This window comes from Schistocerca cancellata, chromosome 3 (assembly GCF_023864275.1).
Source record: "Schistocerca cancellata isolate TAMUIC-IGC-003103 chromosome 3, iqSchCanc2.1, whole genome shotgun sequence".
In the NCBI taxonomy this organism is placed as follows: Eukaryota; Metazoa; Arthropoda; class Insecta; order Orthoptera; family Acrididae; genus Schistocerca; species Schistocerca cancellata.
Genome location: NC_064628.1, coordinates 528,311,480 through 528,335,938, shown reverse-complemented (window position 1 = coordinate 528,335,938; position 24,459 = coordinate 528,311,480). Strand labels below are relative to the sequence as shown.

General features: G+C 40.1%; 1 protein-coding gene across 1 annotated transcript; it reads right to left on the bottom strand.

Moving 5' to 3' along the window:
* Window positions 1-3,325: 3,325 nt before the first annotated feature.
* Window positions 3,326-4,261, bottom strand: LOC126176404 (piggyBac transposable element-derived protein 3-like). Its single transcript, XM_049923562.1, has one exon. The coding sequence runs from the start codon at window positions 4,259-4,261 to the stop codon at window positions 3,326-3,328; it is 936 nt and encodes a 311-aa protein (XP_049779519.1).
* Window positions 4,262-24,459: the final 20,198 nt, after the last annotated feature.

Here is a 24,459-nt window from a genome sequence, read left to right as displayed (position 1 = left end):
ATGCTGTAGCTGGAGAAATTGAGCAGTTTCCAAATCTGACATAAAACTTGGATTAGCGTACTCACACTTTCTCCAATAGGACTAGCTTTTACAGCACAGGAGTAAACGAATCTGTCACATTACGTATATTTTTTGTTGTATTACAAGGCTGTACGCTTTATTCTACTATGTGAGCAGCACAAGAAATTAAGCTTCAAATTTAACCTACAGCACTTGGTTTACATATTACTTCATACTTAAAAATGCACGTTGTTAACATTTTACTTATTAAGTGCTGTGGCGAAGTTCCGCGTACTTTCTGTCGCAGCTGCGAAGATAATATTTCTAATAGCGACCGATAACCTACAAACATATAATATGAAACACTAATAATCGTTCTAACATCAACTAAAATGTACCCGGACTTAATAAGCTAAGGTTATGACACGATTCATACGACATTCCTGCCATTTCACACTACTCGCAGTTATACTGATAACTAAACTGATGGATTCCAACTATGTCATTGTCTAACTGTAGCCCCTTCAGAGTATTCGGTATTCGCTAGCGAAAAATAACTTGGCAGTTATTAATAACCATTAACGATAACGGTTATCAAAGAATAACTGGAACTGTGATAATGGTTACTCCAGAATAATCGTTTGGCCCACCTCTAACGGACAGTCAGGCTCAGGCGTACGGTACATCCTCTTCGATTTGCGAGATTGCGAGTTGTCGATACAGTGGGCGGTCAGTCATCTCTGGCAATGAAGAGTATTATCCTCTTTGATTAGCTTGTTGAATGTTCGCATGGTTTGCTGTGCTTGCGATTTCGTTGTTGTATTAAATAGTTGTTATTAATTGCCTGGTGGTTTAATAATGTCACCTAGATGGAAGGTTAAGTACAGGGAGCAATATACTGAACAGTTTCCAAGTATAAAGCGAGGAAGAACTGAATACGAAGCTTTCTGCAAAATTTGCAGGTGAGTAACATTACGATTATACACAGACCCATTGAAATCGTTGTTTTCCTAGAAAAATTATTCTATTATACGTTTTTCCTCTTCACAGCTCCTACATTTCAATCAGTAATGGAGGTAGACGTGATATTAACAACCACGTGCAATCGAAAAAGCATAAGACGGTTCATCATCTTTCAAACAGCTCACCAGCTTTTTCAAACCACAGACAGATGGTAATAAAGTAGCCGCATTTGCATTTCACTGTGTCAAGCACCATCATTCATACAACTCAAGTTCTTGCACATCAAAAATTATCTCTCACGTTTTTAGCAACTCGAAAGTTGCAGTAAACTTCTCCAGCGGCAAAACTAAAATAGAAGCCATCGTTAATAAAGTGATATCACCATTCATTGAAGACAGAGCAAGGAACAGTCTATCGAAGGCCAATTTTGTTAGTATTAGCACTGATGCTAGCAACCACAATTATTTGAAAATATTTCCTGTTCTTGTGCAGTATTTTGATTATGACGAAGGTGTCGAAAGTACACTCCTGGAAATGGAAAAAAGAACACATTGACACCGGTGTGTCAGACCCACCATACTTGCTCCGGACACTGCGAGAGGGCTGTACAAGCAATGATCACACGCACGGCACAGCGGACACACCAGGAACCGCGGGGTTGGCCATCGAATGGCGCTAGCTGCGCAGCATTTGTGCACCGCCGCCGTCAGTGTCAGCCAGTTTGCCGTGGCATACAGAGCTCCATCACAGTCTTTAACACTGGTAGCATGCCGTGACAGCGTGGACGTGAACCGTATGTGCAGTTGACGGACTTTGAGCGAGGGCGTATAGTGGGCATGCGGGAGGCCGGGTGGACGTACCGCCGAATTGCTCAACACGTGGGGTGTGAGGTCTCCACAGTACATCGATGTTGTCGCCAGTGGCGGAAGGTGCACGTGCACGTGCCCGTCGACCTGGGACCGGACCGCAGCGACGCACGGATGCACGCCAAGACCGTAGGATCCTACGCAGTGCCGTAGGGGCGCACCGCCACATCCCAGCAAATTAGGGACACTGTTGCTCCTGGGGTATCGGCGAGGACCATTCGCAACTGTCTCCATGAAGCTGGGCTACGGTCCCGCACACCGTTAGGCTGTCTTCCGCTCACGCCCCAACATCGTGCAGCCCGCCTCCAGTGGTGTCGCGACAGGCGTGAAGGAGGGACGAATGGAGACGTGTCGTCTTCAGCGATGAGAGTCGCTTCTGTCTTGGTGCCAATGATGGTCGTATGCGTGTTTGGTGCCGTGCAGGTGAGCGCCACAATCAGGACTGCATACGACCGAGGCACACAGGGCCAACACCCGGCATCATGGTGCAGGGAGCGATCTCCTACACTGGCCGTACACCACTGGTGATCGTCGAGGGGACACTGAATAGTGCACGGTACATCCAAACCGTCATCGAACCCATCGTTCTACCATCCCTAGACTGGCAAGGGAACGTGCTGTTCCAACAGGACAATGCACGTCCGCATGTATCCCGTGCCACCCAACGTGCTCTAGAAGGTGTAAGTCAACTACCCTGGCCAGCAAGATCTCTGGATCTGTCCCCCATTGAGCATGTTTGGGACTGGATGAAGCGTCATCTCATGCAGTCTGCACGTCCAGCACAAACGCTGGTCCAACTGAGGCGCCAGGTGGAAATGGCATGGCAAGCCGTTCCACAGGACTACATCCAGCATCTCTACGATCGTCTCCATGGGAGAATAGCAGCCTGCATTGCTGCGAAAGGTGGATATACACTGTACTAGTGCCGACATTGTGCATGCTCTGTTGTCTGTGTCTATGTGCCTGTGGTTCTGTCAGTGTGATCATGTGCTGTATCTGACCCCAGGAATGTGTCAATAAAGTTTCCCCTTCCTGGGACAATGAATTCACGGTGTTCTTATTTCAATTTCCAGGAGTGTAAATTGTTAAATTTAAATGAATGTGACAGCGAGGACTCATACTGGTGCAGATGTCCTCTCTTATGATATTGAGAGCATTATCATAAAGGTTTTTAATTATTTCTCCATATATACCGTTCGTGTAGCATCACTAAAAGAATTTTCAGAATTTGTTGATGTGACACATAAGGACCTACTTAGACATGTAACAACCAGGTGGCTCACCATGTTTCCTGCTATAGATAGGTTCATCCACATTTTTAACCCAGATAGTCTTGATTTTTTTTTTTTTTCAAAATTGATTTATATCTTATCTACATTCATTCACAAGGTTGTAAGGAAGAAAGTAAAAACAATTTTGAGTATTTATTTTTATTTAGTATTTCCAAAAATGGGCATCCTTCCAGAAAGACGTCAGGACAATAAGGGAACATGTTTTTAAAGTATACGACAAATAATATATCCACCACTTGTGCCTCCACACCAAAATTTGAATCTGTATTGGATTGGTTTCCCTTTTATCAATTGTTTGCACCCGTGACTTCCGAAGTATGGGACCATCGATTCATTGACAGAATGATGCTGCACGTGAGGCGCAAATTGTTTGAATCTATCATTCAGCATACACAGTAATGGGCGAATTTTCCCAAAACAGTCTGATTTATCTAAATTGTCATTGTTGCATACATGCAAATTGGAAAAGCTGAAGTCAAATCGATCTCTGGACATGGCATTTGTTACGAGGTCATTGTGACTGTCTTTATCTGATTGCCAGTACATCTTTCTGCGTGACACTGTTACATATCCACTTAGCAGAAGTATTGCAATAAACACCAACATCTCATCTTCTGAACAATCACCTAGTCTATTTCTCTTGGCTGTGTACTGATTTGTGTATGTGACCGTCATTAGAAGCACTTCGTTATCAAAAAACTGTTGGAAATATTCAAGCAGTGTTCGCCCTTTCTTTATTCCAACTGTGAACATTAGAGGCCATACAGGTGTTGGATTAACAATTTCACCACTTTTCCAGTTATATTTCTTGAGGTTTAGAACTTTATTCTTCGATAGCCTTGCTGGTTTGTTTGTAGTTGTTGTTCTTATTGTTGCTGTTTTTGTACTGCTGGAGTGTCCTGGAACAATATCAGAGGTGAAGGATTGTTTCCTTGTTGCATTCACAGCATTACCATTGGTAAAAATGGCCAAATCACAAAGCGCAATAGCATTGAGCTGACTTGCTGGTAATTTATCTACACTTGGATTTTCTTCAGCACCAGAATCTTCATCTGTTACGTCATCAGTTGAATTTAGAAGAGGGTGTAATGTTACATTCACACCAGTATTAGGTATTTCCTCATCTTTTGATTCTAACATGTCCAAATGTTCCATCAGTGTACATCGTTTTCTGTGAATACAAAATGACAACATATTACCCTGGCGTCCTTCCGGAAGGACGGTTGAAAACATTATTGAATTAGAACTGACAAAAACTTTCAATCATAATATAAACCCATAAATAATATAGGTTAATTCTGTAAGATATTATATGACAAGTTTCAGAATTGTTGACGCAATATGAAAGAAAATATACATACCCATCGATGACAAGGTCAGTCAGTTCGTCCATGGTAAAATCGGCCCTATCTTCAAGACACAGTTTCTCACTTACTATGAATGACACCGTCAAACTGACTGTCGCAGCACGCAACTGACTCTGCCTATTTCATATAACAATGCATCACAGTCCGTTGCAACAATGCGTTATTCACAAAAATAAATAATTTCAACAGTGCAACAGTAAGTGACGTCATCCTTCCAGAAGGATGTCAGTGTTATCTGGGTTAAGGCACTTAAGTCTTACTTTCTTTCACTTGCTTTCTTAATGAAGTGGTCCTTCCTAAACTCTGGATCATTAATTAAATGCACATTTCCCTTAGCTTATGGGCATGAGGACTCCTTATTTCCTTCGATCGGCTATGGTGACCGTAAGTTTTGTCCTGGTTTTGGATTCCGAGATTATGGCAACCCTATTTACACCTGATTTGCAGAAACTAAGGCTCTTGATAATTATTTGCCGTGAAAAAGTAAAAAGTGTAATGTGGACAAAGCCACTTATAGCTACCCCATTGAATATTATAGATCACAAATTAGAACAGCCAAATGTAGGGCAAATGAATATTACACTGAAAACTCAAATAATAGATGTAAGACTGCAAGGATGATTATAAAAGCAGAGTGACGTGTAGACATAAATTGTTTAGAAATTGAAAGTACTGACAGTTTCACAGAATATTAATTTAATCAGTTTTTCATCAAGGCAGCAAATCCTTCTATCATCCCAACTTCTGGCCATCACATTTCCAATTCAATGTGCACTCCTAATCTAGACCCCCTTTCTGGCAATCAGTCTCTTCAAAATTGGGCAAACACTGTGCCTACTCTCAAGTGGACAGAAATACAAGTATGTGACATGGTTATATCAATAACAAAACTAGAAAAAACAGTCTGAGGACATTTATAGCTTATCAAATTTTGTGACTAAATAAATAGTGGACCTCATATCAAAACCTCCTTGTACACTAGTCAACTAGTCAACTAGTCAACTAGTGCCAATTTTCCAGAGTGTCTAAAAAGAACAGTTGTCATCCCTATTCATAAAAAGGGTAACAAGTTACGCACAAACAATTATCAGCCAATTTCACTGGTAGTTATTGTCTCTGGAATAATAGAATACTGCATACAACAGGATACTCGCAAACATTTGTCTGAAAACAATATTCTGCCTCAGTCTCAGTATGGTTCTAGGTCCAAATTATCAACAGTGAAAGCAGTTGAAGACATCATTTCTTTTACACAAATCTCATTTGAATCATAGTTATCTACTGGAGCCACTCTAATAGACCTAAGAAAGGCGTTTGATTCAGTGAACCACACAATACTACTGGAGAAACTTTGGTGTTATGGACTCGGTTATAGCTCTGCCTCATATGCTCCTATCTGAGTAACAGGAAATAAGTTGTGGTTTACAATAACCAAAAGTCCCAATCTTAGATGTAACTTGTGGCATTCCTCGGTGTTTCATGTTTGACCCTTTACTGTTTAAAATATTTGTGAATGATCTTCTTGGTAACATGGCCTGTAAATCTGTACTTTATGCTGATGACACAACATTCATTAGCTCTGGAAAAAATATAAACAAATTGAAGTTGGAAATCAAAGAGTATCTTAACCTGTCTAACACATGGTTCAAAGCCAACAAGCTTTCCATCAGCTATGAAGAGACAGTGAACATCATTTTCAGTTTATCAGACAGGAAAACTGAGTGCTCAACTGTTAAGCTCCTTGGTAAGTACCTTAATTCCAAATTAACTCGGGACAAACAAACATTCCATGTATGCCAAAATCTCTCACATGTTATCTTTTTATTGACTAAATACAGATGTATGTAAGAACACCTTCATTACCTAACTCCTACTGTGCTTTCTTTCAGTGCCACCTGTACTGTGGTACCCTTTTATGGGGTTTCTGCATGGGCCAAACAAAGGCTATGAGGTCTATTTCTGGAGCTACAAAATCTAAAATCTTCTGCAGACCACTTTTTAAAGATCTAAAATTATGTCCACAACTAGATTAAAGAAAATACAGTTTATTTATGAATACCTGGACATAAAATTATTTAATAATTGCCTTGTCAGGCACATCTTGTCTTGCTTAATGACTTTAAAAGAAAAAGTGAAAAATGGTTGAAAGAAAAGGCTTTCAACAATATTTCACAATTTCAAAACCTTTCAAAGGATGGCTTGAGATACTAAATTACTTCTAACTGTAAACTAAATTGCATTTACTTTAGTATGTATATTTTCTTTTCACTGTGAAATTAACCATGCTGTTCTGTTCAGGCCTCTATGACCCAAATGGTTATAAATTTCGTTTCTTATTATTTGAATATCAAAATAATATTACAAAATTTCGTGACTGTCTGAAAATCCAAGGGCAGTGTGTGGTTAAAAAGCTTTTAGAATATTTTAAGTCATCTCGTCATAAACCGTAAGAGTAACATACATAATGTTTGGATCAATATCACCTGACATTAATATGGTTACTTTCTGGTTGTTTCATATTTTACAATAGTAATGACTTTCATTGTTCATACTTACTCTCAACATTCAACAAGTCAAGAAAGGCGCTGCATTTACAACAATGGACATTACATTGTGACTTGTCAGCCATTCAAATTATCCATTGTTTCAGCTCAGTTTGTGCTCCTTATTGTTTGTGATCAATCTGAACTGAAACATCATAGTAATTACATCACTGACTGATGCTGAGTTATAAGAATTAGTAAGTAGCTCAACAGATGAAGGATCACTTTCTAATTTTGAAGATCATGTCAGAAATGCATCTGAAAGAAAGTGTTCTGATGATACTGACAACAGTCCACAGACTGTTCAAAGTAATGTACAGACTTCTATTTCTAAAATGGTGAAACAGAAAGGCAGTTGCAACCACCAGCTCAACATGGCTGCCTACCTGCTTCAAACATCATCAGGAATACCCTGGGAATTACCAGGTATGACAGCAGCTGAATAAGTGATGTAAAAATTCATTTGAAGTATTATTTTCTACAGCACTTCAGAATGAAATAATAGGGATGTCAAATATTGAGGGGCAATGAGTTTATGGTAAACAATGGACAAACATTGATGATCTCTTTTTCACACATACGACTCCTGTTCGTTGCGAGTGTATATGGCTCACATGGGGACTCCACAAAAAGTTTGTGGGATAAGAATATTTGGCAGAACATATTTTGAGCCACCAAGTCCCCAGAAATATTCTGTAAAATATATCGTCTTGCAGATTGATAAGAAATCCACAAGAGAATAAAGATGACATACTGATAAACTCTCTGCAATTTGCAATAGCTGGGAGAAGTTGTTAGAAGTCCTTCCTAAACTGTATAATCCCAGAGAAAATGTGACCATCAATGAGCAGCTGGTAGCATTTAGAGGCCACTGTTCATTCAAACAGTACATCCCAAGCAAACTAGAAAAATATGGTATCAAGATACCGACTCTGTGTGACAGCAAATCTTAATATGTTCTGAAAGCCCAAATTTATGCAGGAAAGGGGAGTGGAGTGGCACCAGGAAAAAAGTCAAGTAATGAGAGTAGTTGATGATCTTATCTCTGATTTGTGAGATCAGTATGTAACGTGACAATTTTTACTTCGTACAATTTGAGACAGCTGTTCCTGAAAATGAAACTGACAATGTTAGGAGCCACGTGCAAAAATAAGCCAGAGGTATCACAAAATATGACCAACAAGGAGGTTCATAGCTCTTCATTTTACTTTACAAATGACACTAGGGTGGTCAGTTATATTCCTACGAGAAATAAGAATGTTGTACCAAAAAGCACTCTCCACCATGGTGGAGAAACAAGTGACAGGGCTGATAAGAAACCAGAAATGATTTTAGATTATAATTCAACTAAAGGGGCTGTAGACACATTCAATCAAGCAGTAGATACAGCACATGCAAACCAAAAAACCAATAGATGGGCCTTGATAATTTAATACAATATTCTTGATGTTGCTGTTTATAATGCATATGTCTTGTGGGCTTTGATTGATCCTAAATGGAATGTAAGAAAATTGATTAGAGGGAGAATATTTTTGGCGGATCTTGGAAAGTTAGTTGTTGCAGAACACATTGCATCAAGGAAGCATTTTCCAAGAACAGAAGATTCTTTGAGAATGGTCAGGAGCGTCCAAGACCCTGAAGGAGTGATAGGTGTGTCTAAATCAATAACAATAAGAAACTATGCTAAATGTGCATGCTGTAAGTTCTGTCCTTCAAGCAATAACAGTAAAACAAACATGTTGTGTAGAAAGTGTAATAAACATGTATGCAAAATACACATCACCTACTTCTGCCCAAACTGCAGTGAGTAAGAATGAAAGAAAGTGATATGGCCAGATTGACAGATAGTTGTCTAATATACACTGCGTGAATAATAAAATAATAAATTTTCTTCAGTGAAATTCTATGTATTATTATTATTACTATTATTATTATCACTATGATCATTAACAACCTACTGTAGTATAACAACTATGTCAGTGGCTGAAAACTGTATGAAAAATACATGTGAGTAGAAGATTTTTTTCAGTATTTTATTATGTCAGGTCATATTGGCCCAAACAGTACATTTGTATATTAAAAGTGAATAGAACAGTAGGGTTAAGAAATTGTTCTCCAGTTTATATTTTATGAGCCTTGTATTATTATTACTAGTATATGTGCTGTAACTATGTCAACAAAATGTATTTGTGCAATATATGTAAACTCTCTACAGCAACATCAAATGCAAAAAAAGGTTAAAAATGGATCAAAATAAATAAATAATAAATCTACTGTAAGAACTCAGTACTTGATGCCACAGACATGATTACCTATACTGAGTCTCGAACATACTTTTATTTTATTATATCCTCAAATGTAGGTGTTGTGTGGTTAGTTGCCAGCCACAGGTTCTTTACCCCAACTGACATGGAAATGGTAGCATCATGATAACTAGGTGCAGACTGACGATTTTGGGGTGTGGCCACTCTTATAAAGACTTGTGTAGAGTTATTTGTTTATTTCAGAAACATAATATTTAAAAAAATAGCTAGGTTAGATTTTACTACTATGAATGCATTTTATACCAAGACAATAATGAGGTTTATAAAAAAAGTTGAGGATAAATAAATTTTAAAACTTCATAGTGAATCTGCATTATGAATAGTCTTTGCTACTTTTGAGTATGGTTGTCATCTTGAAAATTATCTTTCATTATGATAAATTGTACAAAATCATAATTAATGGGTTGATTAATTAGTGACAGGTGTCACTGGATTCATAAAAATTCTGGTAGTGAAAGTGCAATGTCAAAGTTAAGAACCTAATACTCCCAAACTTTAATTACAGATACCTCTCAAGTAAATTACTTTCCAGTAAATCACAATATGTTCTCAGAAATGATTACTATCAAATCTATAGTGTCAATATTTCAGATTCTGCCAATTAGCTCAAAATGTCTAAATGTCTTTCCACAAGACATTGTTAGCTTGGCTTTAATGAACCATATCTTTTAATTATTAATGTTATAATGAAAGATATGTACTTATCAGCATATTCAAAATAATCATTTGGATAATATATGTAAGTGTGAGAATGCTCAGTTAAGTATTTGAAATACAGTATTTATGTAAGTGCCACATACCACATAGGTAACTGCATTGAAAATAGAATGAAATTTAGAAAATGAATTCGTCATTGTTGGGAGAAAAATCATAACAGATTGGAAGATTCCACCTTGCTATGTCACTCAATGTACAATTTTTGTACACATGCACTTAAAAAGAAATCACAAAATAGTCATGAAATAAAATAAAATAAAGGTATTTGAGATAAAGTCTTGTCTTACTTTAAAATCAACAACACCTGATTGTTTTGCACCTCCATACTAACACGCAATTACCAAAGTAGCTACTCCTTTCTGATCATTGTAACACTGACTGCATCTTCTTGCATCCCACCAGCTGCCTTTCTGCACACAGTTGCTGTGGATAACATTCCTCACATTTGTTTGTTGTGTGCGAAATAAAGATAATGATTATTTACTCTAGCTCAAATTTTTATCAGTATGTGCTAATACACCTGTTATTGTGAAGAAACTCAACAATGGTGCAGACTATTAGAACAATGCTGTTCTTAAAGAAACTTCATCTACATCCATACTCCGCAAGCCACCTGATGGTGTGTGGCGGATTAATACCAAAGCACAACTCACGCCCTGTCCTCACAGCTTTACTTCTGCCAGTCTCTCATCTCCTACCTTCCAATCTTCACAGAAGCTCTCCTGCAAACTTTGCAGATTAAAACTGTGTGCTGGACCGAGACTCGAACTCGGGACCTTTGCCTTTCGCGGGCAAGTGCTCTACCATCTGAGCTATGCAAGCACAACTCACACCCCATCCTCACAGCTTTACTTCTGCCAGTATCTCGTCTCCTACCTTCCAAACTTCACAGAAGCTCTCCTGCAAACCTTGCAGAACTAGCACTGCTGGAAGAAAGGATATTGCAGGGACAATGGCTTACAGGGGATGTTTCCAGAATGAGATTTTCACTCCGCAGCAGAGTGTGCGCTGATATGAAACTTCCTGGCAGATTAAAACTGTGTGCCGGACCGAGACTTGAACTCTGGACCTTTGCCTTTTGTGGGCAAGTGCTCTACCATCTGAGCTACCAAAGCACAACTCACGCCCCGTCCTCACAGCTTTACTTCTGCCAGTATCTCATCTCCTACCTTCCAATCTTCACAGAACCTCTCCCGCAAACTTTGCAGAACTAGCAGTCTTGGAAGAAAGGATACTGCGCAGACATGGCTTAGCCACAGCTGGGGGGATGTTTCCAGAATGAGATTTTCACTTTGCGGTGGAGTGTGCGCTGATATGAAACTTACCAACAACTATGTCCTCTTAGCCAATGGCCAATGGTAGAGGTGTGCTGTCAGCACACTGCTAACTGACCTTTTATCATTTTTGCAGACCTTGGAGACGCTACTCGTCCTTCAAGAATGGTATCTTCTCAATTGGCATCATGAGGATGAGTTTAACCCATCTTCCACCAAGGAAAGATTCCTGGCAGTACCAGGAATTGAACGTGGGTTCCAACATGACATTCAGACACAGTGACCAACTAGGCACCCCAAATATAACCACAATGAGTAAATCTAAGATGGGTCACCCCAAATAGATCCAGAATGAGTAAATATGTTGTTAAGTTATTGTGTTGAATTTTCTAATGTGCACGAGAAATTCGTAATGCTTAAAGCTGCTTATTTATTAATCAAATTTTTATGGAACTGTATATTGTGGCATTACAAAAATTTTTTGAAGACAAATCATTCATGTACAGGATGAGGCACCTAAGACAAAAGCAAAGGAAAGTTGAGCCATTTAGGCCACAGGTGGAGCCATTGGGACTTACCGACAGATATATCTTACTCGGCCAATGGAAACATTTGTGGAAATTGATCAAATAATAAAAAGATTAACAGTGCCCTAATCCAGACCCCCACCATCAGGAGAATATGTCCCACAAATGTCTGTCCTATGGTGCCAAATGTAAACAAATATACTAACCTACATAGGGGAACTTGTAGCAAATTGGGGTACTTAATTTTCAAAGTGATTATGAGGAACAAAATGAATTGTAATAAGCTATTAAATTTGGTTCAGATGCCTTCAGTATAATATTAACTTTATAAAACCACAGATATCATAATGTATTCAGTCATCTAACATCATATTTTTATTTAAAAATTTGGCCCATGGGTGAGATGAAATGGGGAATGATATTCCCCCCCAGAAATTTGACATAAATGAAAATCAATATACTATATATATAGTATTTCACATTCAAAAATTATTTACAAATGCCTTATACACTATAAAATTTTATGCTTCAGAAAAAGTGCGTACAGGGACAATATCCTCATTGTTGACCCCCCCCCCCCCCCCCCTGCATATCGATTTATAGCCCACTTGAGACACACACTACATCTGATCCAACCCTCTTCAGAGTAATTTAGATGAGAGAGGCATTCATTATCTTCTAATTTACCTCTGTCATTGCCAGCCAGGGTGGCCGAGCGGTTCTAGGCGCTACAGTCTGGAACCGCGCTACCGCTACGGTCGCAGGTTCGAATCCTGCCTCGGGCATGGATGTGTGTGATGTCCTTATTGTAGTTAGGTTTAAGTAGTTCTAAGTTCTAGGGGACTGATGACCTCAGCAGTCAAGTCCCATAGTGCTCAGAGCCATTTGAACCACTGTCATTAAAGGAAGTCAGCTTCTTTAGTTCTGAAGGTGTTTTGGAGCTTCAACTACTCTTGTTGTGGAGTTTCTCACCTTTTTGTGCTAGATGAGTGTAGCAGCCCTGCTTAAGTTTCTTTCAGAGTTTGCAGTTCAATATCAGTGGTTGCTGATGGTAGGACATTTTCAGTTGGAAAGACATACCTGTCAACAGCCAAAATCCCGATTTGCAAAAGCCACTAACAGCACTAAGGATCACTGAGTATGGCAAATATGCATTGCCAAAAATGGTCGCAATTTACATCCTGATAATATTTTACTGAGAGGTTTCAAGTAGACTAAATCCAATGGCTGGAACCTGTAACAAATACAAAACTACAACCCACCAGCTATTTCTTGATAGATAAATTAGTTTTTTATTTATTTCTATTTATTTATTTCATCTTCGAGCATTTTGCATGCTATTGATGTTAATAGTTTGTACAAATTGATTAATATATAATGGAACATATGAAAATAAAATAGTTAAATCATGTAGATCTGCATCTAACATACAAGAAGTATAAGTTAAAATTTTAGATCTTCCTTTGCACTACCAAAAAATTCCTCTATGGCATAGAAGGCTTTCTTTTTAAGCCAGCTATGTAGAACTTTTCTAAAGGATTTTAATGAGGCAGTGTGTGTTTCTGGTGGTAGTGCATTGAAAAGTTTTATTCCAAGGAATGTATAGCTATTGCGAGTTTTGCTTAGACTTGTAAAGGTTTGGTCAATCTTTTCTTTGTAATGTGTTTTGTGACAATAAAATGATTGCCTTAACCTGTGGCTATCTTGGTTTTCTTTTGTGCAGCTTAGGCAACTATGTACGAACATTGATGGGACTGTCATGACACACAGTTTCTTGAAAGTGGCCTACAAGATAAATTGTTATTGAAAATACCCACTAAAAATCTGATAAACTTTTCATGCAAAAAAATAAATAAAAAAATAAAAAAGTTAATAAATAAACTTTTTGTCCCAGTGGAGCCGCCCCAAAGCGATATGCAGTATATTACATAATAGGAGCTCAGCATCATGTTTTCATTCACACATACTCTAAGTTTATGTAACATGTACATGACTCGATAATTTACTGGATATAGACTCTGTGAGGAGGTTGCAGGTTAATCTGGAATCCAAGTGTACACCAAGAAGTTTGAATGACACACAATCATTGTTGGTAGTGCATAAACTAAAAATTACAATTTTGGTTTTATTTTGATTTCCAGTTAATTCATTGTCTTTAAACTACACTCCTGGAAATTGAAATAAGAACACCGTGAATTCATTGTCCCAGGAAGGGGAAACTTTATTGACACATTCCTGGGGTCAGATACATCACATGATCACACTGACAGAACCACAGGCACATAGACACAGGCAACAGAGCATGCACAATGTCGGCACTAGTACAGTGTATATCCACCTTTCGCAGCAATGCAGGCTGCTATTCTCCCATGGAGACGATCATAGAGATGTGGATGTAGTCCTGTGGAACGGCTTGCCATGCCATTTCCACCTGGCGCCTCAGTTGGACCAGCGTTCGTGCTGGACGTGCAGACCGCGTGAGACGATGCTTCATCCAGTCCCAAGGGGGGACAGATCCGGAGATCTTGCTGGCCAGGGTAGTTGACTTACACCTTCTAGAGCACGTTGGGTGGCACGGGATACATGCGGACGTGCATTGTCCTGTTGGGACAGCAAGTTCCCTTGCCGGTCTAGGAATGGTAGAACGATGGGTTCGATGACGGTTTGGATGTACCGTGCACTATTCAGTGTCCCCTCGACGATCACCAGTGGTGTACGGCCAGTGTAGGAGATCGCTCCCCACACCATGATGCCGGGTGTTGGCCCTGTGTGCCTCGGTGGTATGCAGTCCTGATTGTGGCGCTCACCTGCACGGCGCCAAACACGCATACGACCATCATTGGCACCAAAGCAGAAGCTACTCTCATCGCTGAAGACGACACGTCTCCATTCGTCCCTCCATTCACGCCTGTCGCGACACCACTGGAGGCGGGCTGCACGATGTTGGGGCGTGAGCGGAAGACGGCCTAACGGTGTGCGGGACCGTAGCCCAGCTTCATGGAGACGGTTGCGAATGGTCCTCGCCGATACCCCAGGAAGCAACAGTGTCCCTAATTTGCTGGGAAGTGGCGGTGCGGTCCCCTACGGCACTGCGTAGGATCCTAAGGTCTTGGCGTGCATCCGTGCGTCGCTGCGGTCCGGTCCCAGGTCGACGGGCACGTGCACCTTCCGCCGACCACTGGCGACAACATCGATGTACTGTGGAGACCTCACGCCCCACGTGTTGAGCAATTCGGCGGTACGTCCACCCGGCCTCCCGCATGCCCACTATACGCCCTCGCTCAAAGTCCGTCAACTGCACATACGGTTCACATCCACGCTGTCGCGGCATGCTACCAGTGTTAAAGACTGCGATGGAGCTCTGTATGCCACGGCAAACTGGCTGACACTGACGGCGGCGGTGCACAAATGCTGCGCAGCTAGCGCCATTCGACGGCCAACACCGTGGTTCCTGGTGTGTCCGCTGTGCCGTGCGTGTGATCATTGCTTGTACAGCCCTCTCGCAGTGTCCGGAGCAAGTTTGGTGGGTCTGACACACCGGTGTCAATGTGTACTTTTTTCCATTTCCAGGAGTGTAGTTACTAGACATTCTTAGGATGGCTGCACTTTGTTCCTTTTGACTACCTATGTCATTTTCAGTCTGTTTCTATTTGATTAAAATACCTCTCCATTTAGCTTTTGAAACCTTAAAGTAGACTACATTCAGGGGCTGTGCCAAATGTGTGTTCAGTGGTAGGCACACAAATTGTATATTGTGCTCTTCACACAGTTTAACAACATTGCAGTTGAGGTAGGATGACAAATTATCTCCAATAACAATCCTAATGCCTTCTTGTTTCTTGAGCACAGGTAAAAGGTGGGCAACAAACCAAGCATCAGATATTGCATGGTCAATCCAACCATGCTTACTTTGGTGTACCTAGCACCACTGGTCCATTGTCTGTCTACATAGTCCAAAGGTGTTCCGTTTTATATATTATGTATGGCAGAAGAGATGATTCAGCTGCATTACCACAAAACATGACAGTCTTTGTAGAATTTTTTACCCACTCTGGATATCTGCGACCTTGGCTGTAAATTGCCTTCATCCTGCCATGATCGTCAGACATGCTGGTTACATTTTGATTGTAAATGTTGTCTTGTGGAATGTCTTTAGTCAAAGCACTCAGGTTTTCAGTATGGTCTGTAATTAGTGATTCATTGATTGCAGGACTTGCTATTTTTATATTGTTTGTAAATCTGGTAGACAATGTGGGAAACCTTTCAAAAACAATTTTACCCACTCAGTGTCAGGTAAGTTGTTCCAGAAACATTTCTCTGTTCTTCCATGCACTGCGAGGTATGACTTGACAATAAATTGGAAGTCCACTTCATCCATGGGAAATCTGAAATCACAAATTTTAGCAATGTGGCTGGTGAAGGCCAGCTCCTCTTCGGTAGTAAACATGGTCAGATGTCCAGGTTTATTCAAATGGTCATTCTCCATTCTCCTTTTCATCGTAGAGGTACTTATTTTGAAGTATGCTGAGGCCACTCTTTGGGACATTTCTCCAGATATTACAGCATTTAAACATTCTTGCAATGTTTCGGTTGTGAAATCTGCATACATTCTGCTCCCATGATATATTTTGTAATTTCGAGTCATTTTTTGGCTCCAGATTTGCAAATAAATGATCATGAATAGTGTACAAATCGTTTAGTGAAATAAATTTACAAAAATTAATGATATACATTGTTTTTCAATGAAATCTGAGAATGGGTAACTGAAATACAGCACTAGGGGCTCCTGGAACCCACTTTTGGGCAATGTCCAAGTAAACCCATTTTTAGGTTATAAGCATATTATTCACCAAATACATCAATTTCCCTGGGTGTTCACTATCTATATAATTTGAACAGTTGTTATTTTGTTGTGAATTTAGGTAAAATGTCAATTTCACTTTACATTGCATGCAAATTAAGTGTGGAGAGCGGTGAAAGTCTAAGTTTCCTGGCAGCAACAATCATTGGTACATAACATTAGCTGTGAGAAGGCGGAAAAGCAGAGACACTGTGAGGTGCATTGGGCACTAAGCTAGTGCTGCTGCCTGTGGAGGGAATTTGTTAAACAGATGTATATGTGCATTGCAGCAGATCCTGGATTGATTTTTTGTTATTGCGTCCCCGTTACACCCCAGGGCTCAAGTAACCTCAGTTTGAGGTATTACGGAATCCTTGATTCCAGTGTCAGCAGCTCATGGTCTTGCGGTAGCATTCTTGCTTCCTGCACATGGGGTCATGGGTTTCATTCCTGCTGGGGTCAGGGATTTTCCCTGCCTTGAGATGACTGGGTGTTGTTGTGTTGTCTTCATCATCATCATTCATCCCCATTGTGGTCGGAGGAAGGCAATGGCAAACCACCTCCGCTATGACCTTGCCTAGTCGGCGGTGCAGCTCTCCAGCATCATTCCCTATGCTCCTCGCAGTATGGGACCTCATCATCATGATTCCAGTCACAAAATAACGGAAAATATCAATAGCGACTTTCAAGTTCTCCTGAACTGATTGGCATAGTTTACTTATATTGTTCACACATAGTAAAAGCTTGTGCATTTCAATAATGAACTCAAAAGTTAACACTTAGTTCAAGACTGCTTCACAATCATTAATAGTTTTGAAATCATCAGTTTTATTTTTCAGGTCGTTCACACTTTTTATGACATCATCAGACTGCAAAAATATTGCTTTTACAGCTCCAATCCTACTTTCCCATCATGTTTCACATAGAGGTTATAATGTAAATTTTAATTTAGTTTTTATACTGTCTTAACACTTGCTTAACTTTGCAAACATCACATACTCTTCACTGATGAAGCCAAAAAATGGTTTAGCTGTCGTAAAATTGTTAGCTGCATTATCAAAAGGAAATTCCAACAATGGCATCTGCATGGCATGTAGAATGTTCATGGATTAATACTCAGTATTCTTATTTGGATACCTTCATTAATGCCAATCATACTGGCATTGCTATCAAATCCCTGTTCTTGATAGTTTTGGATACCTAGGCCATTATTTTCTAGTTCCTTTAAAATGGCATTTGTTAAATACCCTCCCATTGTTCCTGCAAAGGCAATGAATCCAGAGAAATGTTCATGAATCTCTCCAGTTGAGGAATATTAATATTACTGACATTTATTCCAGACAGATCACATTCCTGGTACAACTGAACATGAAGGCATAATATTTTGCTTGTCTGACTCTGTTTACAATTAATTTCATTAATAACAGATTCTCCCCCCCCCCCCCCTTTTCATGAACCATGGGCCTTGCCATTAGCGTGGTAGCTTGTGTGCCTCAGCGATACAGATAGCTGTACAGAGAGGTACCGGTATCTGTTGAGAGGCCAGACAAACGTGGTTCCTGAAGAGGGCAGCAGCCTTTTCAGTAGTTGCAGGGGCAACAGTCTGGATGGTTGGGACTGATATGGCCTTGTAACAGGGGAAACTACAGCGGTAATTTTTCCCAAGGGCATGCACCTTTACTCCATGGTTGAATGATTATGGCATCCTCTTGGGTAAAATATTCTGGAGGTAAAATAGTCCTCCATTCAGATCTCTGGGCGAGGAATACTCAGGAGGACGTCGTTATCAGGAGAAATAAAACTGGTGTTCTATGTATCAGAGCCTGGAATGTCAGATCCCTTAGTCGGGCAGGTAGGTTAGAAAATTTGAAAAGGGAAATGGATAGGTTAAATTTCAATATAGTGGGAATTAGTGAAGTTCAGTGGCATGAGGAACAAGACTTCTGGTCAGATGACTGCAGGGTTACAAATACAAAATCAAATAGGGGTAATGCAGGAGTAGGTTTAATAATGAACAAAAAAAAATAGGAGTGCGAGTAAGCTACTATGAATAGCATAGTGAATGCATTATTGTAACCAAAATAGACAAAGCCCAAGCCTACCACAGTAGTACAAAGTTTATATGTCAACTAGCTCCACAGATAACGAAGAGATTGATGAAATGTATGATGAGATGAAAGAAACTATTCAGATAGTGAAGGGAGATGTAAATTTAATAGTCATGGTGATTGGAATTCGATAGTAGGAAAAGGAAGAGAAGGAAAAATAGTAGATGAATATGGAATGGGGGTAAGGAATGAAAGAGGAAGCCGCCTGGTAGAATTTTGCACAGGGCATAACTTAAGCATAGCTAAAACTTGGTTCGAAAATCATGAAAGAAGGTTGTATTCATCAAAGAGGCCTGGAGATTCTGGAAGGTTTGAGATAGATTATATAATGGTAACACAGAAACTTAGGAACCAGGTTTTAAATTTTAAGACATTTCCAGGGGCAGATGTGGACTCTTACCACAATTTCTTGGTTATGAACTGTAGATTAAAACTGAAGAAACTGCAAAAAGGTGAGAATGTAAGGAGATGGGACCTGGATAAACTGAAAGAACCAGAGGTTGTAGAGAGTTTCAGGGAGAGCATTAGGGAACGACTGACAAGAACGGGGGCAGGCAATACAGTAGAAGATGAATGGGTAGCTCTGAGAGATGAAATAGTGAACACAGCAGAGGATCAAGTAGATAATAAGATAAGGCCAAGTAGAAACCCTTGGGTAACAGAGGAAATATTGAATTTAATTGATGAAAGGTGAAAATATAAAAATGCAATAAATGAAGCAGACAGAAAGGAATACAAAATGTCTAAAAATGAGATCGACAGGAAGAGCAAAATGGCTAAGCAGGAATGGTTACAGAACAAGTGTAAGGATGTAGTGGCATACATCACTAGGGGTAAGATAGATACTGCCTTCAGAAAAATTAAAGAGACCTTTGGAGAAAAGAGAACCACTTGTATGAATATCAAGAGCTCCGATGGTAACCCAGTTCCAAACAAAGAAGGGAAAGCAGAAAGGTGGAAGGAGTATATAGAGGGTCTATATGTACTTGAGGACAATATTATGGAAATGGAAGAAGACGTAGATGAAGATGAAATGGGAGATATGATACTGTGTGAAGAGTTTTACAGAGCACTGAAAGACCTAAGAAGAAACAAGGCCTAGGAGTAGACAAAATTCCATTAGAAATACTGATAGGCTTGGGAGAGCCAGCGGTGACAAAATTCTACCATCTGGTGAGCAAGATGTATGAGACAGGCGAAATACTCTCAAGAAGAATATAATAATTCCAATCCCAAAGAAAGCAGGTGTTGACAGGTGTGAAAATTACCGAACTATCATTTTAATAAGCCACAGCTGCAAAATACTAACATGAATTCTTTACAGATGGATGGAAAAACTGGTAGATGCTGACTTCAGGGAAGTTCAGTTTGGATTCCATAGAAATGTTGAAACACGTGGGACAATACTGACCCTCCGACTTATCTTAGAAGAAAGATTAAGGAAAGGCAAACCTACGTTTCTAGCATTTGTAGACTTAGAGAAAGCTTTTGACAATGTTGACTGGAATACTCTCTTTCAAATTCTGAAGGTGGGAGGGATCAAATACGAGGAGTGAAAGGCTATTTACAGTGCAGAAGGTAAAAATCGTAGAGGAAGACGAAGAGATGAATACACTAGCAGCTTCAAAAGGATATAGGTTGCAGTAGGTACTGGGAGATGAAGAAGCTTGCAAAGGATAGAGTAGCATGGAGAGCTGCATCAAATCAGTCTCTGGACTGAAGACTACAACCACAACAACAACAACAGATTTTTATATTAACATAATTAATTCATTTTGGATGCCGTGGCTCAGCTTATGTTGACAAAGTTGCTTTCATCAATGCACTGCCAGTGCTCTTTTTGTGTTAGATCATATTTGGATAACCATGTAAACAGGCCTATGAAATTTCCACTGTTTCTGATATCATTTGTTTAAGGGACTTGCGATGAGCTAAACGCCAGATTGTATGAGGCTCAGTAGTTGGCAATATTATTTAAACTTTTAAACAAAATACACCACTACTTGTGTGATTTCCTAATCAGTTCAAAAATGGGACTTCACTTTGGGACTTAACAGCTGAGGTCATCAGTCCCCTAGAACTTAGAACTACTTAAACCTAACTAACCTAAGGACATCACACACATCCATGCCCGAGGCAGGATTCAAACCTGCGACCGTAGCGGTCGCGCGCAGACTGAAGCGCCTACAGCCGCTCGGCCACTCCGGCCGGCTCCTAATCTGTCTCTCGTTTTCCTTGTCTATTGTTTTTCCATATTTAATTCCTTTACAGATCCATTTCCAGTTACATCATCTCTCTTTTACCTTTTACGCCTGCAAATGTGAAAAAGCTCTAAATGCAAAGCAATAAATTTTGCAAAGAAATATGGACTAACCTAACTACCTGCGATGTTGCATTTCCCGGTTACGCAATTTTATTGTAAAATGAAATTTACTAAAATGTCATTTATTTGTTTATTTGGGGCCATTTTCTCCAGATTTCTCTAGGTTTTGTTGGGGCCGTTTTGAATTAAGGCAAGACGCTGCGAATCTGTTACTGGAAATACCCACTTCCCCAGATCTAATGACTAAAACTGACTCTCTTATATCAACAGATTGTTCTTGATTATCGGAGTCGCAAATCTTTTCACTTTTTAACTCTTTATTCAGCTCAGAATTTTCGACTGGAAGACAGACAACGCTTTACAGTTAAATAAATACGCTAAGACGTATATTTGGATACTGATTTAACCCTACAAGTATGAAATGAACCACAACACTATGATAAATGTATCAGAATATAAGTAATAACTTATTTGCAAGAAGGAAATAACCAATTTTTCAGTTAGTAATAAATAGACGTAGCCAGAAGGTTTGCACATGCGAGTCTCTGACTTTCGTGCGGTATTGCCATCTAGTGCGTATGCGCGGATTAGCGACTGGTATATCGTGCATGTAGCGTGTAATTGGTCTACCTGAACCAGTCTGCAGTTCCAAACATGTACGCTTGGGGTGCCACCGCATTGGTGTAACCTTAGGTGCACTGTGTAATAGCGGCTTAACTTTCATAAAGTTACTAGACTATTTTAGATACATAGTACCACACTCGTACAGAAAAAAATACGAATAGCTAAATAGCTAAAATTTTAACAACTTTTTTGCAAGGCCCCCACAGGCGCGAGGCCGTCAGCGGTTGCCGACATCGCCGACGCCTAACGCCCAACACTGTCTCATCTTGGCCACGATAGAGTAAAGTTCAGTTGTTAAGAAATGAATAAACATGCAAACTAATGTTAACGAGCCTATATCTACTTTTATGCACTACTTTAAAGAAAATTGCTTCTCTGTAGACTTCATGGTGCTAGGAAATTTATAAGATCTTAGTGCATGGGTAGCTCTCATCATCCACATTAGCGTTGCTCAACTACACACATCACCAAACAATACAACAAACTTATGCACATCATATTAAAATTATGCATAATGAAAATATCAGTAGAATAGTGAGAGCTTCGCTGTAATCCCGCACAAAGGTACCCTAAGTCTGAAGCCCACAAAATCAGGTGATTCTTCTCAGCATGATGCTGCGTGGCACATCAGTACACAGATCAAATGCACCCACTCACACACTCGAAATTTCTTCTCTCCAAATTTATACCAATAGGCTAGAATCCTCATGAATACAAATTACTGAATAAGTGCAATAAATACAAACTAATAACTATCATACGCAGTATACTCAAAGTAATGAGTATTTGCAACTACTGTATATGGGTGTAGGCGTTTAAGTACCCCAAAATCGCGCTCGTCATCATACATAGCACAGGCATTCGGCACGAGCAGCTTACTGTGGAACCGCGTATGGGCCCTCGATATTGGTGGAAGAACAGTGTGGTTCTTTTCCTTTTTGGTGTCCTATGGGTCTACGCATTCTTAACAAGAATTCAGTCTTTTCCAGCGGGATGTTTTGCAATAACTGTTAGGAACTATATCCTGTGTCTTTAGAAAATTACCAATAAAAAAGCAGTCTACTGATCATGTGATTCTTGAAAAGTATGCATCACACCTTGACAGACCAAGGTCGTTATTTATTCTTTTCTTTCAACCTACATGTATTTACTGACCAGCTGTGCGCATTGTAAAGACAGAAATACCCATGGCTTGTATATGATATTTCATCTGTAAACAAAATCCTGCAGACAAGCACTGCTTTGCTTTGCTGTTTTTATCTACACCGTTCGGAAAAGCTGTCGAAGGAGCGAAATCTGGAAAGGATGAAATTCTCTGGAATACAGAACTTGCAGAACACTCCTTTGGCTGTTCCCACGTGCACACTCAAGCTGTTTTTTAGTGACATACGAATTGTATGTTAACTGCTGTTATGATATTCGTTGCATTTCTACAATCAGTTGCTATTCTGTTCCATTGAATTCTTAATGATGTTTGTAAAGACAGAACGTGATTGCTAGTATAGAGGAGCACAGGGGCTTCAGGCACACACGTCAATACGCTAACTGTGGGGAACCTGTGACAGAACGGTGAGGCGAGGCAGAACGGGGTATTAATGTTTATTGCCTTGTATGCGCTGCTATCTCTCGGATATTGCTCGAACTATAACTGTAGACCGACTCAAAGCATTTAACGACGCGTCGACGCCACTGCGAGCCTTATTCTTTCTTGTGAATCGATGCATTTTTGCTACATTTTTCTGCCATATTCAGGTGATAATACACTAAGGTGACAAAAGTCTTGAGAGAGCGATGTCCACATACACAGATGGCGATAGTATCGTGAACACGAGGTAAAATGGGGCAGTGAACTGATAGAGCTGTAATTTGTTCTCAGGTGATCCGTATAAAAAGGTTTCCGACGTGATTGTGGCCACACGTCGGGAATTAGCGGACTTCGAACGCGGAATAATAGTTGGAGCTAGACGCACGGAACATTCTGTAGTGTTTTGGAAATTGTTAGGGAATTCTATATTCCGATATCCAGGGTGTCAAGAGTGTGTCGAGAACACGAAATTTCGTGCATTACCTCTCACCAGGGACAACGCAGTGGCCAACGGCCTTCACTTAGTGACGGGGAGCAGCGGCATTTGTATAGAGTTGTCAGTGCTAAATAACAAGCAGCACTGCTTGTAGGTAGGTAGGTAGAAGGGTTTTGTGGGCGCACGACAGCAAGGTCTTCAGCGCCCGTTCAGTATCATAGTGAGACGGGGGTCAAGAAAGAAACTCAGAACATTTACATCAAACGGAACATAAAACACGGGGAACAATCATGGAAAAATATGTGTTCACCCACACCGAAGCGTGGGATGAAGCATGGCGTCAGCAGTAAAACATGGACAACACAGAAAGAAAAAGGTAGAGGGAGCTAAAACAATGGAGCAGATGAAAGTGGCTGGCTGACCGCAAGGAAAAAAGGGAGGAGTCAGCCACTCTGCAGTACACTAAAACCGCCAGCCTAAAAGTTTAGGCCAGAGTCCAGACACATCACAAAACTTAAAAACCCTAGACACACACGTCTCATCGTTAGCTAAAACACAGGGCAGATCCCCATCAACTTGTGCTTCTGCCCTTGCATCACGGTATAAAACGCAGTCTGTTAAAATGTGCCGGACAGAGATGTGCACACCACAAGCATCACAAAACGGAGGA